The sequence below is a fragment of the Rhinichthys klamathensis genome, unplaced genomic scaffold (genome assembly GCF_029890125.1).
Source record: "Rhinichthys klamathensis goyatoka isolate OS25496 unplaced genomic scaffold, OSU_Roscu_1.1 h1tg000387l_1, whole genome shotgun sequence".
Classification (NCBI taxonomy): Eukaryota; Metazoa; Chordata; class Actinopteri; order Cypriniformes; family Leuciscidae; genus Rhinichthys; species Rhinichthys klamathensis.
Window position 1 is genome coordinate 2,351,107 of NW_026606891.1, and position 18,239 is coordinate 2,369,345.

An 18,239-nucleotide genomic window follows, 5' to 3' on the forward strand; every position below is an offset into this window, starting at 1 on the left:
CTGTACCTTTGAGTGTAGCCTTTCTCAGGACCTTCATGGCATACAGTTGGTTACTGTCAGGAGGGGTTACCTTCCGTACCAAAAACACCTGTGCACACACAAAAAAACATGTTTTCACTACACAATTCAGTTACATTGTCTGAATGCATCTTAGTCAAGTCAGTTTTTGAAGGTACTGAGCTTTTAAAGGAATGTGCTATAAAAGCCATGATAAAAATTCACTCAGTTTTGCTAATAACACACACCAGGGTTGAAAAACAACAACAAAAAAACTCTTTTCTAATTCACGAGTTAAAAAACTTCCCACAGAAAGTTGAATTTGAATTGAATGACAGTAAGTGATATTTAATGAACAACCTAGGTAAATGTAATTATTTACATATTCAACAAGTCATTGCTAGATGTTGTTACATTTGCTTAGCAAAAAGGTCCTTAAATGTCTTGTCATTGAGATTTGAGTACCATTCAGTACTGAACAATAACATAACTTGTTACTACCATAGTACGATGCATCATTGAAGAAATTAACTAGCTAGACAATTTAACGGTTAATTAGTTTGAGATCAAATTAATGTCAGATTATTGCTTTAAATAATAAGAATGGCATGATTGGCAATGCCACTTTGGCATCTGAGGGCTACTTTGCTATTTTTGTTTGGCTCGGGGTACTAGAGCAAATACGCAGTCTTAAAAAATGGCATTCTCTTGTCTTGACAAACTAAAAGACATGAAATTAATTTTGAACATAGGGATAGAAAAATAGGCCTGCATGTTAGATTGCTTATTTTGCTAATAAGCATGATCCATTCGAATCCACGTCTTAATGTTTGTTGGTTATGATGGAATTTGCGAGTACAGCTGGCTAACGATGTATTTGGAGAACGCACCACAAGATGGAATTATCTTTCCAGATCAATTGGAGCACTTTGGGAAATTATTCGTTCTTCTAACCTGGCTCATAAAATGAAAGTTAAGTTTAAAAAAAAAATAAAAAAAATAATATGATATCTCTCTCTCTCTCTCTCTCTCTCTCTCTCTCTCTCTCTCTCTCTCTCTCTCTCTCTCTCTCTCTCTCTCTCTCTCTCTCTCTCTCTCTCTCTCTCTCTCTCTCTCTCTCTCTCTCTCTCTCTCTCTCTCTCTCTCTCTCTCTCTCTCTCTCTCTCTCTCTCTCTCTCTCTCTCTCTCTCTCTCTCTCTCTCTCTCTCTCTCTCTCTCTCTCTCTCTCTCTCTCTCTCTCTCTCTATATATATATATATATATATATATATATATAACCATTCTACATCCTGAAGTTAAATGTAAAGAAATTTTATTCAAAGTTATATGGCATTCTCTTTTTAACTCTCTATTCTGAATGGTAAATACAGTAACCCAGACACAGGTGATGGTTGTGTTGTTAGGGGGATTACTAACTCCAAATTCATTCTCGTTTGCTCTGGTCTACAGCAGTGAAACCATGGTCAGCATCTCATAAGCTAAATAACAGGAACACACATCAAAGCTAAAACACAAGACATATATGAACAGATGCAGTCTAGAAGTTTGTGCATATGAGAGTATCTTTACCTTTCCAAAGGAGCCCTGCCCCAGCACTTTGAGCAGCTCAAACTGTGAGGGGTCTGCTTTCTCTGCCCCCTCCTTAACCACATGTGTGATGTTGATCTCCTTGATGTCACCATCGTCCTACAACACAAGAGACAGAAATGGATATCAACCAGAGAAATATCAGGGTATTAAAATATGCAATATCAAGGCCATGATATCAGACCATCCAATTGGTCAGGAAGACAAGCTTGATTATTAAAGCTTAAAGCTGGGCTAAGAGGACATAATATCCCATGCAGGAGGACACTGAACGATGAGCAATTTGCTTTAATCATCCCCAGTGGCCTAAACAACATTATCATATCTGAGTGCGGCTCAGAGGGCGATTCCACCTTCCACAAAGCGCCCCCGATAGGAGATAAAGTATATTAAAAATGTATATATAATTTTTATTTCTGGGATCAGTTGTACATACTTTGAATTGAAACTGCAACTTTTGTGTTATCATCCAAGAACATTAAGGTATCAACACCACTTGTTATTCAATACTTATTTTGCACGTTTCAGCAGCAGGGATGCAGGTGAGAAGCTCAAGCGATTTAAAGCCACAAAGAAAAGCACATAGATCTGAATGTGTTGTCAGTTTATTATTCTTAAAGTTAGTATATGCTAGAAACGTAGGCTCTGCTTGAAATAGAGTGCTGTATGTCACATTTCCCCTGTGACAAGAGAGAAAGAGAAAGGGGGGAACATGTTTGAGAGGAAATGGTTAACGGGTGAAATACAATTAAACTCTGCATTCTGAGAACCTGGTACAATTAAAAGCACACAATGGGTGAAATAAAATTAAACTGCATTCTGAGAACCTGGTACAATTTAAAGCACACAAACAGTAGCATCAAACCCAGTTAGACTAATATCAGAAAAACAGCTGCTTGTACACAACCCACAATTGCTGACTAATTCACCTTTAAAATCACTGGAATGGAAACATCAATATATAAATCATTTAAAAGAATAGATCAACCAAATATTAAAATTCATCATTTACTCAACATCATGCCATTCCAAACCTGTATGACCCTTTCTTTTGTGGAATACAAAAGAAGATAGGCTATTTAACAAAATGTCTCGTTGTTTTGTTACAATGGAAGTCAATGGTCATCAAAACGGTTTGGTTAACATTCTTCTTCAAAACACCATCTTTTTGTTCCACAGAAGAAAGTAAGTCATAAAGGTTTGGAACAACATGAGGACAAGTAAATGATTTTTGGGTGACCTGTCCCTTTATCCTTGTGGCAGATGCAGCAGATGATATGCGTGATATGTACAGTTTAAAGGTTTATATACACATTATCTCTAAAAATTAAGCTAAATTAATATTTATCTGAAGACAACCAGACAAAATGTAAATCTACAGCGTGTAATAAATGCTAGTCTATAGGTGGATGCTAGGAATTCAGTTTATGTTCACCAACTATTTTGCACATAAATCAACAAGGCCCAGAGCTAGTCCTGGTTCAGTCAGATTAATTTGTTCATTTCTTTATGGTTTGAAGTACTATCACATTATTGTTATTATTCTCAATATTTTTTTGCATTTGACAGGTTTTAGGGTGTTGCTGACACTTGCAACATGAAAGAGAGAGAGAGAGAGAGAGAGAGAGAGAGAGAGAGAGAGAGAGAGACAAATGTCACAAAGCTCTGAAACACATTTCACTAACATCTTATCTGAGTGTTTGACTTCTAGCTGTGTTAAATGATATTATAAGCAATTGATTTCAGAAGAGTATGATTACATAAACTTGTGTTTATCTGACAACCAGTGTGGCCCAATTCAACAAAACAAATGTAACATTTCCTCTCAACAAAAAAAAACACCCCAACAACAACAACTCCTCTACAAAGCAATGTGATTATAATACTGTGTGTGCGCACTGACCGGCATCCATGTTGTATGTTCATCGGTTAAAGCTGCACTAGACGGAGTCGAGTTCGTGGTGCTGTTCGTCTCCTCTCTGGACTGAGTGGCATTCGCTAAAGTCTTACTGTGCTGCCGCTTGAACAGGTAGAGTGTCAATAACTGACTGACTTTAAACTTCCTCTTTTCTTTCTCCATCTCTTCATCCCTCCTCTAGCCAGGGCATTCCACCATTACCCCCATCCGCCTGAAGTCGGGGCAGCCATAGACAACAAACTCATCCCAGAGAGGGAGCGAGCAGTGTGAATGTGTGTATGGGACTGAGGGTGTGTGCTCTGCCCTGCTCAACAACTAAAGTGAAGTAGGCAGGAAGAGGAAGGAAGACACTGAGACCTCAAAACAGAACTGGTGAGAGAGAAAAAAACAGAGCAAGAGAGAGATAGAGATGGAGAGAGCGAGAGAGAGGGTGTGACAAAGTAATGTGTGTCAGAAGTGGTAATAACAAAGATAGATAGAGGAAAGAAAATATTTTAAACCCTTTTTATTATGTATTAAAAATGTTTAACAATTATATTTCATCATTCAGAAGTTATATTATTTACCTTACTAACACATTTATTTTATCTTTGTGTGTGTGCATTAATGAAAAAGGAAAAATATTTTTGAAATATTCACAAAAACATTTATTTTATTTTATTTTTGTTCTTATTTAATCAGTTTATTATCATTTTATAAAAAAAAAAAAAGTATTTTAACATTACTGGTAACTTGTTTAATATTCTTTTCTGTTAACATATTTACTTTTAACCATATAAAAAAAAGACCGAAAGAACCAATTTTAAAAAAGAAAACCTATCTGGGACTACTATGTTAAAACCTTCTCCTGATACTCTTTTCTGTATATGTTTTTCTCAAGCTAGAGCTTCTGCCCGTTCTGCCGACGAATGAAAAAAAGAAAAAGAAATAGCAAATTAAATACCCATACCCATTTTCATCTTAATTGATTGCACAGCTTCAGAGTTACGAGTTAGTCGTACCCTCTATGGGTAGAATTTGCTGTCATTTGGCACGTGTCCTCATGCTGTCTATGGCTATATTCAGACAGGCAGCAAAAATCTGATTTTTTGCATATGCTGATTTTATCCAGATGGGTTCTTGAAAATCATCGACAGCAAAAAAACCAAATGAAATCTGATTTTTTAAAAATCCGATTCAAACCACATATGGAGGAGGTTTGAAATGCAATTCCAATCAGATTTTTAGAGCTCAGTCTGGACGTTCTGGCTGCTCGAATCGGATTTCAAACTTTGCAAGGCATCTACGAATGGAAACTTTTTGCCAGCATAGTCTATAGCTGCTTTGTACAAAGTTTGGTGAAGATCAGAAGAACAGCCAATAGGAGAAGTTTGAAAAAGTAGGTTTTTCGGGAAAACTGAAAATAGCACAAAAAAAGCTTAAGCTTAAATGCTTATATTTTAGCTTTTATGGTTCCAGAGATATAAACCAAAAAAACAATGACGTTACTATAGAGCCACCTAATGTCTGACAGATGTGTCTCTGGCCGCCTGAGTAATGGGGACCATCCCACCAAGTTTGGTGTCTCTACTAAGAAAATATAATAATAATATGAAAACTGGAACACATACATAAGGTTACAAATACAATATTGGACTCCTAAAATAGAACAAGCAAATGAGAAAAAGAACACAAAACTACAGAGCCAGAAAAAGAATTTCTGTATCCGTCGGGTGGACACTTAAATGCTCATCCTGTCCCATTATGCTTTGCTGATTTCCCCTCTCAGTGTTCTCCTCCCTCACCATCAACTGAGCTAAAAATACAGTGGTGCTTTAAAACACACAGGTTCTTCCTCTGACTATACAAGAGGAAGTTATAATCAGAAGAAACAACAACCGACTGGCGGACAGAGCAGAGATTGTGGCATGCCCCAGCGGCGCTCCTCTTCCTTTACTGACAGACAGGGATAGTAGAGCTCAGAGGAAAGCAGGTGGCAGCAGAAAAATCAGGGATCTTACCTTCACGCTAACATCAGCAAACTCTCTCTCTACCCAGGTGATCTGTGACTTGAACTGTGTGTGGGTTGGGAGGAAGAAGTGAACAGTAAATCAAACTGAGAACAAAATGAATCTTTTCTTTACACTTACACTTCCTGATGAACCAACTAAAAAAATCAAGACACTTCTCTCCACCAAAGTTTTGATAGTGGAGCCAAAGGGATCATGTCATATGAAAGCTTTCTGTGAAAGTTTGATTGAAGAAAAGAAAGATTGTCAAATGTACCTTCCTCACCAGTGGGTTTAAGACAGTCAGGTTAGCAAATGAATTGTTCAGACCAGTTTGTGAAATGGATTGATTTAAAAGTTCCCAATAAAAAGAAAGATTTGTTTACAGTTAAAGTTCAGATTCAGATGTTATTTGGCCTGTTTGTCACACAAAGCTAAGTTTGGAACAACTTAACGGTAAATAAATGGCCAAATATTAATTTTTGTGTGAACTATCCCTTAAAAATGCTGTAGTGAAGAACTGAATATGGTCGTTCAGTGTTGAAACAAATTGTATCAGTCGAAACTTCCTGTTTCAGCTGAGGTTGAGAGAAAGAGGGAGAAACTTCTCTAATAATCTTTTTCAGTCAACAATGACCTTTAACACCTTAGCTATGCACTCTTAAACTTTTTATTTGAGCTTTCACTTTACTTTCACTCTGCCTTAAAATGACCAGTACCACAACACAAATGGCAAAAGGGAAAACAGATGCACAAAAAGCACTTCCGCTGCTGTCATTAGACCAACATCTTATTTTGTAATAGCAGTGAGCACATCCATCTCTGTAAGCTCTCCAGTGCGTGCTTAAAAGATTCATGCTTTTCGACAAGATTTTATAACGAAACGATTCATATTAAAGTGAAACCACACAGGATTTAACACCCAATATATTTCTCGCAACACTGAACAACCCACGAGGCTTCAGGCTGCAGCTTTTTGCTTCGTAAACCAGACGTTTCCTGTTGCAGAAATTTTCAAACCAGAGTTTGGTCACACAGAAAAGTCATACTGAAACAGCTTACAAATGAGGGATGCGCCCACAAAGAAAAAAAATCTTGTTAAAAAAAAACACCTGTAGAATTTTAAACAAGAAAACTTGCAGTCAAGCTGCAGTCAACACAAACACAACAGACCCTCTCTCGTTCCCAACCACAACTGAAAGGAGCGGGTAACAGGCGAGATTATGTGTTTCCTGTCCCTCTCATCTCATTCCAAACAAACCTCTCTACTCTACATCTCTCTATCCCTTCAGGTAAAGGAAGAGTACACTTGCCTGTTGCATGCGTGGCTTGGTGCGAAAGATATGCCTCCACATCTCCACCCTGACCCATGTCACCGAGGACAGAGACTGTCCGTCACAAAGCTCTCTGTCTCTCTCTCTCTTGCTTTCACACACAGACCTCTTGAGTCATGAGAAATGGGGAAATGTCAAAAAAACACAAGGGACGGAACGGTCATGTGTATTTAGATGAGGGTACAAAGCAGGAAATGGTGAAACTGAGAAAAACCACACGTCAACCTGAGTCACCTCACTCAATTCCTTTCTTTGTATTGACACAGACATGTTTCCACACTACGACGCCTTTAGCTGAGGAAGTAGTCGGGCATATCCCCACCAATTTTTGCCATAACCAATATTGTCCCCACCACTTGTGCAATCTACGAGCATCTCCAATTGTTGAACGGTGTTCATTTAATTTCTGAAGGTACGTTTACATGACAGGCAACGATCTTCTAAAAACGGAAACGTTTTTTCCTATGTACAGATGACGTTATTAAAACGAGCCTTGTTATGAATCAACATTCAAAAGAGGCAACGTAGGATTTTTTAAAAGTTTTTGAAAGAATTCTCACCAAGGCTGCATTTATTAGGTCAAAAATACAGTAAAATAATATTGTGAAATATTATTACAATCTAAAATAACTGTTTTCCATTTTACTATATAGCCTATTAAACGTAACTTAGCCTAGTCATGTGATGCAAAGCTGAATTTTCAGCATCATTACTCCAGTCTTCAGTCACATGATCCTTCAAAAATCATTCTATGTTGATAATATGCTGCTCAAGAAATATTTCTTATTATCACAGTTGAAACCGGTTGTGCCGCTTAGAAATTGTGAACACACTTTTTTCAGGTTTCTTCGATGAATAAGCAGTTCAAAATATATTTAAATTTACAAAAAGATGCTCTCCACCTAATTAATATTCATGAGCCTTTACCAGCAAACTGAGAATATCGTGACCTCCCAACCACCACGTCTACACCTTCCCTACTCACCCGCCAGTTTAAAAAATAAAAATAAAAATAACGCCCATGCTCAAGCAGTCCGTACTGCCCAACAACAAGCCAGGACAAACTTGACAACCGAGTTTTCAATCAAAACCATCTGAATGCAACAGTCATAGCTCCGAGTGTGTTGCTTAGCAGCGAGCGCTGCGGAGTCTGTGCGCGAGAGCCGCACGCGACTCGTCTTTTTGTGTGGCCACCTGTTGCACTGGATTTACAGAACTGCTCATTCCTAACAAAGACGCGCGTGCAGCTGGTGTGTGTGAGCGGAAATGAGAAGCACTGGTCACGCCAATAAACCTGGCAAAAGGGCTCGGATAGGCTAAAGAATGAATTGGCAGACATGAAGTGTTTGAAGTTTGAGCCTCTTTGATAAGTGAAAGGTGTTTATGAATATGTATGCCACACTCATTAACTGAGCGAATAAACATGAGCTTCTAATAGTCTGGTTGAGCCAGTGGTAAGTGGCCGAGCACTTCATAGTTTAAGAGTCTCTGAGAGGCACGCATTGTTCTAGTCGTGTCTCTCTTTTGAACGAGCGAATGCTGCAGTGCGGTTACTGGCCGCTAGAGGGCAGCGCGGGTCTGTTCAGTTAAATTCAAAAGGCTGTAATTTAAGCATCATTTGTAAATGTTTCAACATGTTTAATACAAAAAGAGTTGCTGTTAAAAAAATTCGTTAAAGAAGCATCTTTTGAATGACCCCAGAAATGTCACAGCAACACAATCAAAAACCAGTCCAAACACAGATAACACAACCACACTGATTTCAGAAAGCCTTAAAAAGGTAACAATGCAAACCTTAACACCGTAAGTCATCCTCCAAGTACTTAAAAAAAACTTTATTTGCCACAACCTTATAAAAACTTATAAAGTATTTTATAAATTGTTGCCAAATGTTAAACTATGTAACGAGTTATTTTTCAAAATCAGAAGTTTTCAAAACAATTTCACACGTGTAATGGCATTGAAAATTATTTTAATAGGAAAAACTGTTACCCAATCATAGCAGTGGGCATTTACTTCCAACCAAGTCTTGAATGCGGTATGCCATCAAGTGTTCAAAAGATAAGGTCAAAAGCAGGATAGAAAATAGCTTATTACTTCTAAATTAGGATGTTTTTTTTAATGTAAAAATCTTGAAAAGATAAGTGGACCTCAGAGAACAAATTAAAAAAAAAATGCAGTTCATGAACCCTTTAATGTTTCATCTATCCACTAAAAATAATTACTGCCTAAACTAAGTATACAGTGCTGAGAATCAAACGAACCTTAAAGTTGCTCTGAACCCACTGGAGTGATTCCTGTTATTAAATTCAGATTCCTGTTTCCATGTTATTCTGTGATTCTGGTTCCATTCCAACACAAACAACAGTGCTTGTAGTATTAAACTACATAACTCAGAGGTTAAAAATGCAGTTATTTAGATTTATGACATTTATGAATACTCCCCTCTGCAATTTTTATTCTTTGTGTTGCGCTGAGAAGCCCTGCACATCGTAAAATCTCACTGCTCCAAAGTTCCACTGCATGTAACAGTACATTAAACATCTTCTGACTGGATGTGATTATATGGCACTACACCTCAGTTTCATTTTTAGTGTGGACAGACAAATTTCTTGTCACAATGCGTATTGCAATTTGTAATTTTATTACAAAATTTAATCCAGGACAAAAGATTTGACCCAAAATATCAACAACACATTTTAAATTCATTATAATACAATCGTGAAGCATTTGAAAGTATGAATCACTGTCTAACTCATAGCTGTCAACATTTGGTTTTCAAAATCCGGGAGATGGGTGGGATGGGTGCTCGCTTTCGGGTTAAGCTTTCTGCGACTGCACAACTGGGTCATAGGGTTGCCAGGTTGAGATGACAAACGGGTTGAAATTGTATATATGTTAGTGGATTGTGTAAATATAATGCATTTAATACAAGATCTGGCAACTGGTCAACATTAGACAAACATATTGGTCCGATTATTCATAAAGGAGTTTGGGCCATGCAAATTACGGGAGTTTCCCAGGACAAATAACAAACCGGGAGGGGTCCGGGAAATAGGACAAAAAAAATGGGAGAAACCCCGGAAAAATGGGAGTGTTGACAGGTATGGTCTAACTTAGATGATTATTTTTTTCTTACACAACTCTCATTCTTGAGTTGCATTCTGTCTAATAAAAAAAAAAAAGTAACTTTTTTTATGCACGGAGGAAGAAGAAATTGAGTGGCAGCATCATACAAATCAGAGAAGTGTGAGAACTAGAAAGAGCGGATGAAGCAAACCTCACTGCTCGAGTGAACAGGCTTGTCTAACACAGAAACTGAAACATAATAGGCTGTTAAAATGCAAATAAATTCAGAGAGTTTGGAGTGAGTCATGGCAAGTCTGGGTGGCTAAATATATGCTGTTTCTAACAGAAGCAGAGAGGAGATTCCTCAATTAGGTTATCTTCATCCAAATATTTTTTTTGCTTCTGCCTCAATGTCTACAGTGGTTGCGAGTCTGCAACACATTGGGTTTCATTTTGCTCTATATTCATACTCTGTAATGTAAATGATATTCATACTGGGGAAAAATTGTGCCAGATTATCAGATCAAAATATTCAGACAGTTCTGTAACTGGGTCACATTTCAGATGCCCTTTGTTTAAACTCATTAATTTATGCACTACTTTCTAATTGAAAGAAAATCAAACTTCCAGCATCCCATTATTCATTATATTTCTGAGTCAAAGGTGAGATCACGACCCCTGTGAGCTGTTCAAAGTCTGATAGCTTTTCAGGAAAAGAGAGAAAAAAAAGAAACTATAAAGAATTCTTCTGTCAGTTACACTTAAGTCCTATTCACACTGGATTAGTATTATCTGGGGAACTCGTGTGATTTAGAAATTACCCACCCACATATAAATTTCGCACGGGATAAGCGAAGCCATGTGATTTTACTGACTTATCTCCCGGATATGATGTCAATAGGCTATTGCTTGGAAATGTCCTGTCGTTATAGGTCTAGCTGTATGATATATCATAAACAGAAGAATGTTCTTTACCCCATGCTGCTATACATGTCATTCATCTCCATCTAATCATTCTTTTTGTTTTGCTCTTCTGATGGTTTTCAGCTTTCTCTTTCTGCAAATTGTACAGTATAGTATAGGCCTAGTTGTATGGTGTATAGCAATATGACTCAGTACCCAAAATACTATCAAAACACTCCAACGCAGCCGCCATTCTTCACAAAAGATGGATAAAAAAGCGCACAGGAAACAAAAACTTTGAAAAAATTATGCAGAATGCAGAAGTGTGAATCTGGCGGTAGATCACGCACCCAAAAAAAAAAAAAAAAGTTTTTTATAATTAAAATAAACTTTAAACAAAACATTCAGTGAATTTAGAACGTTCTGATGAAAGGGTATATAGGCCTTGGCTGGAAATACGTTTGAGAATGAATCGCTTGTTTTAAAAGAGAGACAAATATTTGCGCGAGTCACCCCTTGCCCATATGGTTAATCGGCCTATGCGCACCACAAATACTTTACAGGTTCCAAAGACTAAGATATTGCTTTGTTAAAATGCAAAAACAAGTTAAAATTACAGTTAAATATATTTCCATACATTATTGCATTGTTAATATAATAAACTAATAATTATGATTTTTCATGGCCAAATATGATTCCTATTTTTTTACAAGCAAATTAGTCGAATCTGTTTGCCAATTTTTTTACCTTTGTTTAAGCACATTTACTTGCTCTATAACAGGCAAACTGGCCTTAAACAAAAAAAAAGTAGAGACAACTACTGCATTTTAATCATGATCCAAACATTGATGCTACACGTATAGCATGCAGTTTTTTTATTAGATTATATAATTTCGAGATTTAAAGCAAAAACAGAATGGTATACATTTAGATTTGAGTCTGATTTGAAATAATGTCAGAAGACACACCGAACAAAACAAAAACAGCAGACAAACTGAATAAAAATGCAAACTCACTCTCTGTCAGTGGTGCTTATGGAACAGCAGCGATTTCTTTGGTTATCGATGAACACAAAGCAGCGCTTATAAACACTATACTTTATACAGAGGTAAGAGGAAAAGAAAATGCCATCTAAACTTTTCTGAAGACAGTCAGCTCCCTTCAGAGATACACATTCTTATAAATCCCCAGCCCAAATTCAACATCGTATTTATATTTTTCTTCCAAAAAGTGAGCTTGTTATGCCTGGTACAGTATTTGCTCTGTTGGCGCATGTCTCTGTTCTCATCTTTGCATCCGTCGTTGCCGTGTCTAGTCTGTTAATGTCCTGTTTACAGACTTAGGAATAATTACACAGAAATAACATTTTGGGAAATTCTTGCAATGCAGTTTGTGTGCAAGTCTGGAACAGAGATCAGCCAAAATAAAATGGAAAAACTGTCTGATTGCATATCATGTGTTTGGAGCAGTTCTAATTTATGGCCGGTCGACCGGCCATCTCTACTAAAATAATATAATATAATTAATATAATATAACAGTCTTTTAGTTTCAATGTGAATAATTGGAATAATGTGCACTAAATGATGGCTAGTATAATATGAGATTTACATCACATTTTAATATTAGTATCTAGCTATTTAAGGTGACACCCTTTAGACTCATTTCAACTTGAAGAACAGAGACTGAAAGAAAAGGACAATAAGGGAAAACAGAAATTTTTTCACAAACTATTGCTTCAAGCAACAAAGTCCAGAATCATTTTTTCATTTTCTCTTTGAGACATGATTCATTACATAGGAGGTGCAAAGGGTGTTTAATTAGTGAATCAGTAATTGCACCACTGCTGGCAATGACAGAAGCCCATTCGTAGAGTCTAGTGTCTGAGATTTGTGAATAAGTTACACACGGTCAGGTGTGAATGGAGGATTAGGGTTGTGGGGGGTGTCAGAAAATAATGGGAGTCATCGTAGAGATGAGGACAAGCAGAGTAACCATGGAAACTGCTGTCAGGATGAAGACCGGTTTGAAGACTAGAGCCATGAGAGCATCAGAAGGCTTTATATAACGATATGCATGTCATTTACATGAATTACACATGTACACATTCAGTCTGTTTCCAACAGAACACATAGAATCAGAACAAGCTGGACTTAGTAAGGCTGGTTAGACTCCTTTTGTAAGAATACACGGAGCTGGTGTCCATACACCTGTGCAAAAGGAAAAACCAGATGACCTTAATACTTGCGTCACACACTGACTCTGGACACATGTTTGAAGATGTGACATACGTTTTATGTGCATACAAAACCCAGACAAAACCGATTAACGAACACACACACTGAGATCAGTGTTGTCCATCAACACAAGAGCACAGTTCATTAATTCATAAAGCATGTTCTGTGGAGGCCTGTTCAACCCAGGACACCTTACACCACGTGCACAGACCTCTAACACACAATCACTCCCTCCTTTATACGGTTACATGTTTTTCTTAAGGGCACCAAATAACTGTCTGCCCCAGCTGGCTGGACAATTAAACAATGAAACAAGACCAGGGCTCATGAATCATGAACCCTGTGGTACACAGGGAAGGAGACCATAGGACTTTTATTTTAAATGGATGTCAATGGAGGAGAGGCTTCACTACACTGAATAAACTGCTTTTGTGGGAAAACGGCTTATCTAATGAATCGACAGCCCATCTGCTAATCTTAAACATGTTTGTTCTTAAAGTCCCCCTGTAGTCAATCATTTTATCCCTTAAAACTCATACTTGATCACCAAAATGACATTTAAACGTTTTTTTTTTTCCGGTGAAAAGAACATTCTTCATGCCTTAAAATAGCTTGAATGTAACCCTATACGATCCCAGTGGGATCCCTGAAAAACAGTGGAAACTTCTGGAATCATGAAATGAAATGAATTTAATTGTAGTTATAGTTATTTGAGGTAGGCCTACTTTTTTTCCATTTACAGAAGCTACTGTAGAAGTATCCATGGTTTCAAATCGCAAAACTAGGGCTAGGGAGCCTTCGAATACAGTTGTGGATAATGGAAGCCTTGGAGTCAAAAAGGTTGAGAAACACTGCTTAAAAGGATGGAAATTCTGTCATCATTTACTTAAACCTCAAGTCATTTCAAACCTTTATGACTTTCTTTTATTAGTGGAACACAAAAGAATAAACGTTGAAAAATGTCTTCAATATGAAAGTCAATGGAGTCCAACGTTGTTTTGAACCCAATTGACTCATTGTATGGACAAAAACAGTTGAACTACCTTCTTTTTCTGGTCCCCACAACCCTAAAAATGTGGATAGATTCTTGTTTGAAGGGCTAAATATGCTTTGATCATAGTCAGGAGTACAGGGCGCACAGGGTGATCGGGCATAGGTGAGGGGGAGTTGCATTCAGAGTCTGTAAGGATTTTTGGATCAACACTACCATTCTTCTAAAAGCCATTTATGTTTTGTGTGGAGTGGATGAGATTTACGCATGTGTGATAGCATACAGACACATCAGTGTTGATTCTGTGACTCACTGCTATATTGACTTTAGTTGAATCAACACAGCTAGCACAGCAAGTCATTGTTGACAAAGGCACAACCTTAAAATAATCACCAATAATTCAAACAATATCTGGTGTGATTACACTTTGAGCATGTCGAACACACCTAAGCACAGACAGCAGCAATAAAAGGGTAATGATTAATCCACTCAAAACCTTCAGCTTTGACCAGGATAATCTAAGAGTAGAAAAACTGAAAGGGGAAGGGGAGATGAATAAGACATTGTAAAGCAGAGGCACAGTGTTCTGTTCACGAAAAGGGCAGTAGTATAAGAGCTCAGGTACAGTTAAACTGCTACATGCTCACACCTGAAATGAGTGTCTGAAGGTCAGCCTGGAGCAGCGTCTTGAGCAGTTAAACAACTGATGGATGTGAACTACAGACGGGCATCTTCAAGCCTGGCTGACTTTTCTCATTTCTCCAGGGCTGATGATAAATCGAACAGAGTTGTGTGTAATTTAAAACACTGCCGCAGTACAGTGTGTTTGTCACTTTAAAATGACAAGTAAACAGTGCGCGGTAGAGCCTGAGAGGAAATCTTAAAAGAACAGTTCACCCAAAAATTAAATGTCATCATTTACTCAGCCTCACGTCCTTTTGTGTTTCACAGAAGAAAGTCATACAGGTTTGGATTGACATGGGTCGTTGTTGACACAAGTGGACATTTTGTGAGAACTTGCATTTGTAAAGCCATTTTCTATAAATACTAGAGGTGGTGTGAGAAGTGCCAGTGCAACAATAATTCCTTTACTAATAAATATAAAAATAAAACATGCTGCATCTATGAATGAGGTGATTACTTGCTTTAAATACACTTGTTTGTTATTTTTACAAAAATATTCAGTAAAAATGCTATAATAAAAACCTGTAATTTGGTTCTTGTCCATTAGGGTTTTGTGTTACATTTTCTGTTATTTAGTTAATGTTTATTGCATTATTTTATAATGCAATTATAAAATATTTATGCATGTCATGTGTTTGGTTACACCCTTATGGTGTTTTATCTGTGTGTATGAATAAGTATGGACAGGCCACTTATGATGAACTCCATGTAGCATTTGATTGTGCCACCTGTATTATGGTGACTGTCAGTACATTTTAATGTATAAAACAAATAATTTTTTTTTTTTTTTTTTGATAGTTCAAGTAAATTGGTATATTAACATTATACTATAAAATATAGCATCCCATAATACCAGAAACATTGTCACAGTGTTATATTTAATGTGGCATTAGTGACAGCTAAAATAACGGACAAAATTAATGAATCAAAAGGCATTTTTCACCTACTGTTTTACAAATACCATGTATTCAAACATACTACTCTTTCGGCATACTGTTTTTTGCATACTATATAGTAGGGAAGTATTCGATTTCAGACGCAGCGTAGGATTTTTCTGCACGAGTGTTCTGCCTCTGCCCTCTCTCACATTGAAAATGAACTGGAAACTCGCAGCAACCTAGCCTGGGTTTCCCCATATAATACTGCCTTTGCGCAGCGCGATTTTATTCACGCTGCTAGGCAGCCTGGATACCATGGACCAGATTTTCGCCTCAGCGAGGTGACCAATCACAGAACAGGGAGGGAGCAGCAAGACGATTCGTAATTTCTGTTGCTCTACATACGTCATCTGGTATAATTGAAACGATTGGCTATGAGCTACGTACAGGCGCATTTGATAGACATTCGTAGCACCCAATAAACGGCTCTGGGCATTCGTAAACCACGCCTCAAATACGAGAAAATGAACATGTGGTTCCCAGACCACGTCTCAATGTCAATGAGACGTGGGGCCGGTTTCACAAAGCTATTTTAGACCGGTCTATAGTGTTAGACAAGTCTAAAATTTGCTCATAGACTACTAGTCTAATGCAAGTTAGCCTGTTTCACAAAAATAAAGACTGACTTAATTTTAAATAAAAAAAAAATTAGACACCTTACCCCCAGGCTAACTTAGGTCTAAAGGTGATGATACACAGGGCAACTTTTTGAGCAATGTTGCTGGGCAATGTTGCTGTCAACGGGTAACCACGTGAGACACAGGGCCCACGACCGATCTAAATTATCCAGATAGAAATTTATTGCTCATTTTCAATGGGAAAGTGCCCAAGCAACAATTGCTCGGCAAGATTGCCCAGCAACATTGCTCAAAAAGTTGCCCTGTGTATCAAGACTCTATGTTACCTTGGCAACCAACAGTAACAATCAGTTACATTACAAACAGCCAAAAGAAAAGGGAAAATGGCACTTTCCAAATTTAACATTTCTTCTTGTTACTACATTCTGCGCTAAATCTCCCAGGTAAAATGTCCTTGTCACAGTTATACTCCTCCAACAAACACATATTTTCCGCTGGGGTAAACTGCACTGAGCTGTTGAATGCGCTTACTCGATCCGCCATGTTTTTTGTTTTGAAAAGGGTCTTATTTTACCCAGAATGCATTGCAGTGTAGTCCTACTTAAGATAGTCAGAGTGCTTTGTGCAACGGTCTGATTTAGATGTCTATCTGAAGTCTGACTATCTACTATATCTAAGCCATAGTCAAAGTCTATCTTTGTGAAACCGGCCCGTGGTCTTACGTTAGCCAGGCTAGCAGCAACCACGAACAGCATCAAACGACCCTAACGTTTCCCACGAAACATCTCAAAAATAAACATTTCCGTACAGCATTCTATTGACTGAACTGAAGCTCGAGACGCACAGCAGGAATCCTTAAGCCTCTGAGCAGAGTTCGGTTTGCTGTTTTTGTCCAATAGTGACAGCAGGGTCACAAGGAAGTTCAACCTTCGGGCCAGACAGCTGTGAAAAAAAAAAAAAATAGCTTCAACACCTACAGACGTCTGAATCTATTTCTGCCTCCACACACCATCTGTCCCGCATGAATCTGATCACATGGAGTACTGCAGCCAAAAAGAAATAAACAGTCATCTAATATCTAACAGCACAACCTAATGAACAAAACAAGTCTCTCACATTAAAAATCTGCATGTTTATTTTCTACAGAGTAGAAAAAACAATGACAGTTGCTAACAAAGCCATGTGATGAGACAATTGGGATTATAACAGAATAACTAGTGACCAATCAGATGGCAGATTCATGCTTCATATTTAAAAACAAACCAATAAATTCATTAAACATCTTACCTTTGAGGATTTAAGACATGTTGGGGGTTATAAATCCTAACTTAATCTAACTTTTTTCACTAAAAAGTTATTTACAATAGTTTTTAAGATCATTCTTTTTTTAGGAATTCAAATTCAAAAGTTGTGTCCCTCTAAAGAAAAAAAAGATAAAAACATTTAAGAATAAAGTCAAGAATATTTTTATTCCCAAAAACATTTCTAAAGTTAGTAAAATAAGAAGAAAATAGAAGTTAAGAAAGGTTTTATTTTTAATGTTTTATAAATCTGGCCTCAGGACTCAAATTCAATAAAGAAGAAAAGTGAAAGTTATTTTACTGTAAAATTACAATACTAATATTTATAATATGTACATAATAACTCAGCCATATAGTTGATTCGTCAGCTAAATGCCGGTCCCAAGCCCGGATAAATAAGGAGGGTTGGGGAAGGAAATGGTGAACTACCCTGTGTACCCTGTGAACTAAGCTCTGGGTGGCTCTGCTTGACCTCGGCAGCCCAATCCATCTGATCAAGTTAATTCGATCAGTTAACACCAATCAGGAAGCAACGGTGCGGACACACGAAACAGATTACTTCAGGATCGGCAAGGCCGTGGTGTGAGGATCGGGGAAAGAACCATCAACTATCTGAGATTTGCGGATGATACAACCTTGCTGGATGAAAGGGAAGAGGACCTGATTCATTTAATTTTGAAAATCAAGAAGGAAAGTAAAAAAAAATGGTGCTGCAC

At 37.5% G+C, this 18,239-nt stretch overlaps 1 protein-coding gene across 5 annotated transcripts in view; it reads right to left on the reverse strand.

Annotated features, from left to right (window-relative positions):
• Nucleotides 1-18,239, reverse strand: part of rps6ka1 (ribosomal protein S6 kinase a, polypeptide 1) — a 72,494-nt gene that overhangs the window by 13,950 nt on the left and 40,305 nt on the right. Inside the window, exons 1-4 of one of the 5 annotated variants that reach the window (XM_056234028.1) lie at nt 6,804-6,966; nt 5,503-5,556; nt 1,567-1,683; nt 7-88 (exon numbers count right to left, since the gene is read on the reverse strand). In XM_056234028.1, the coding sequence (XP_056090003.1) occupies nt 7-88; nt 1,567-1,683; nt 5,503-5,556; nt 6,804-6,845 (295 nt within the window). In that variant the 5' untranslated portion in view covers nt 6,846-6,966. Of the gene's footprint in view, nt 1-6; nt 89-1,566; nt 1,684-3,487; nt 3,762-5,502; nt 5,557-6,803; nt 6,967-18,239 lie in introns of those variants that run through there. The other 4 variants (XM_056234026.1, XM_056234029.1, XM_056234025.1 and 1 more) reach the window with 4 other exon arrangements.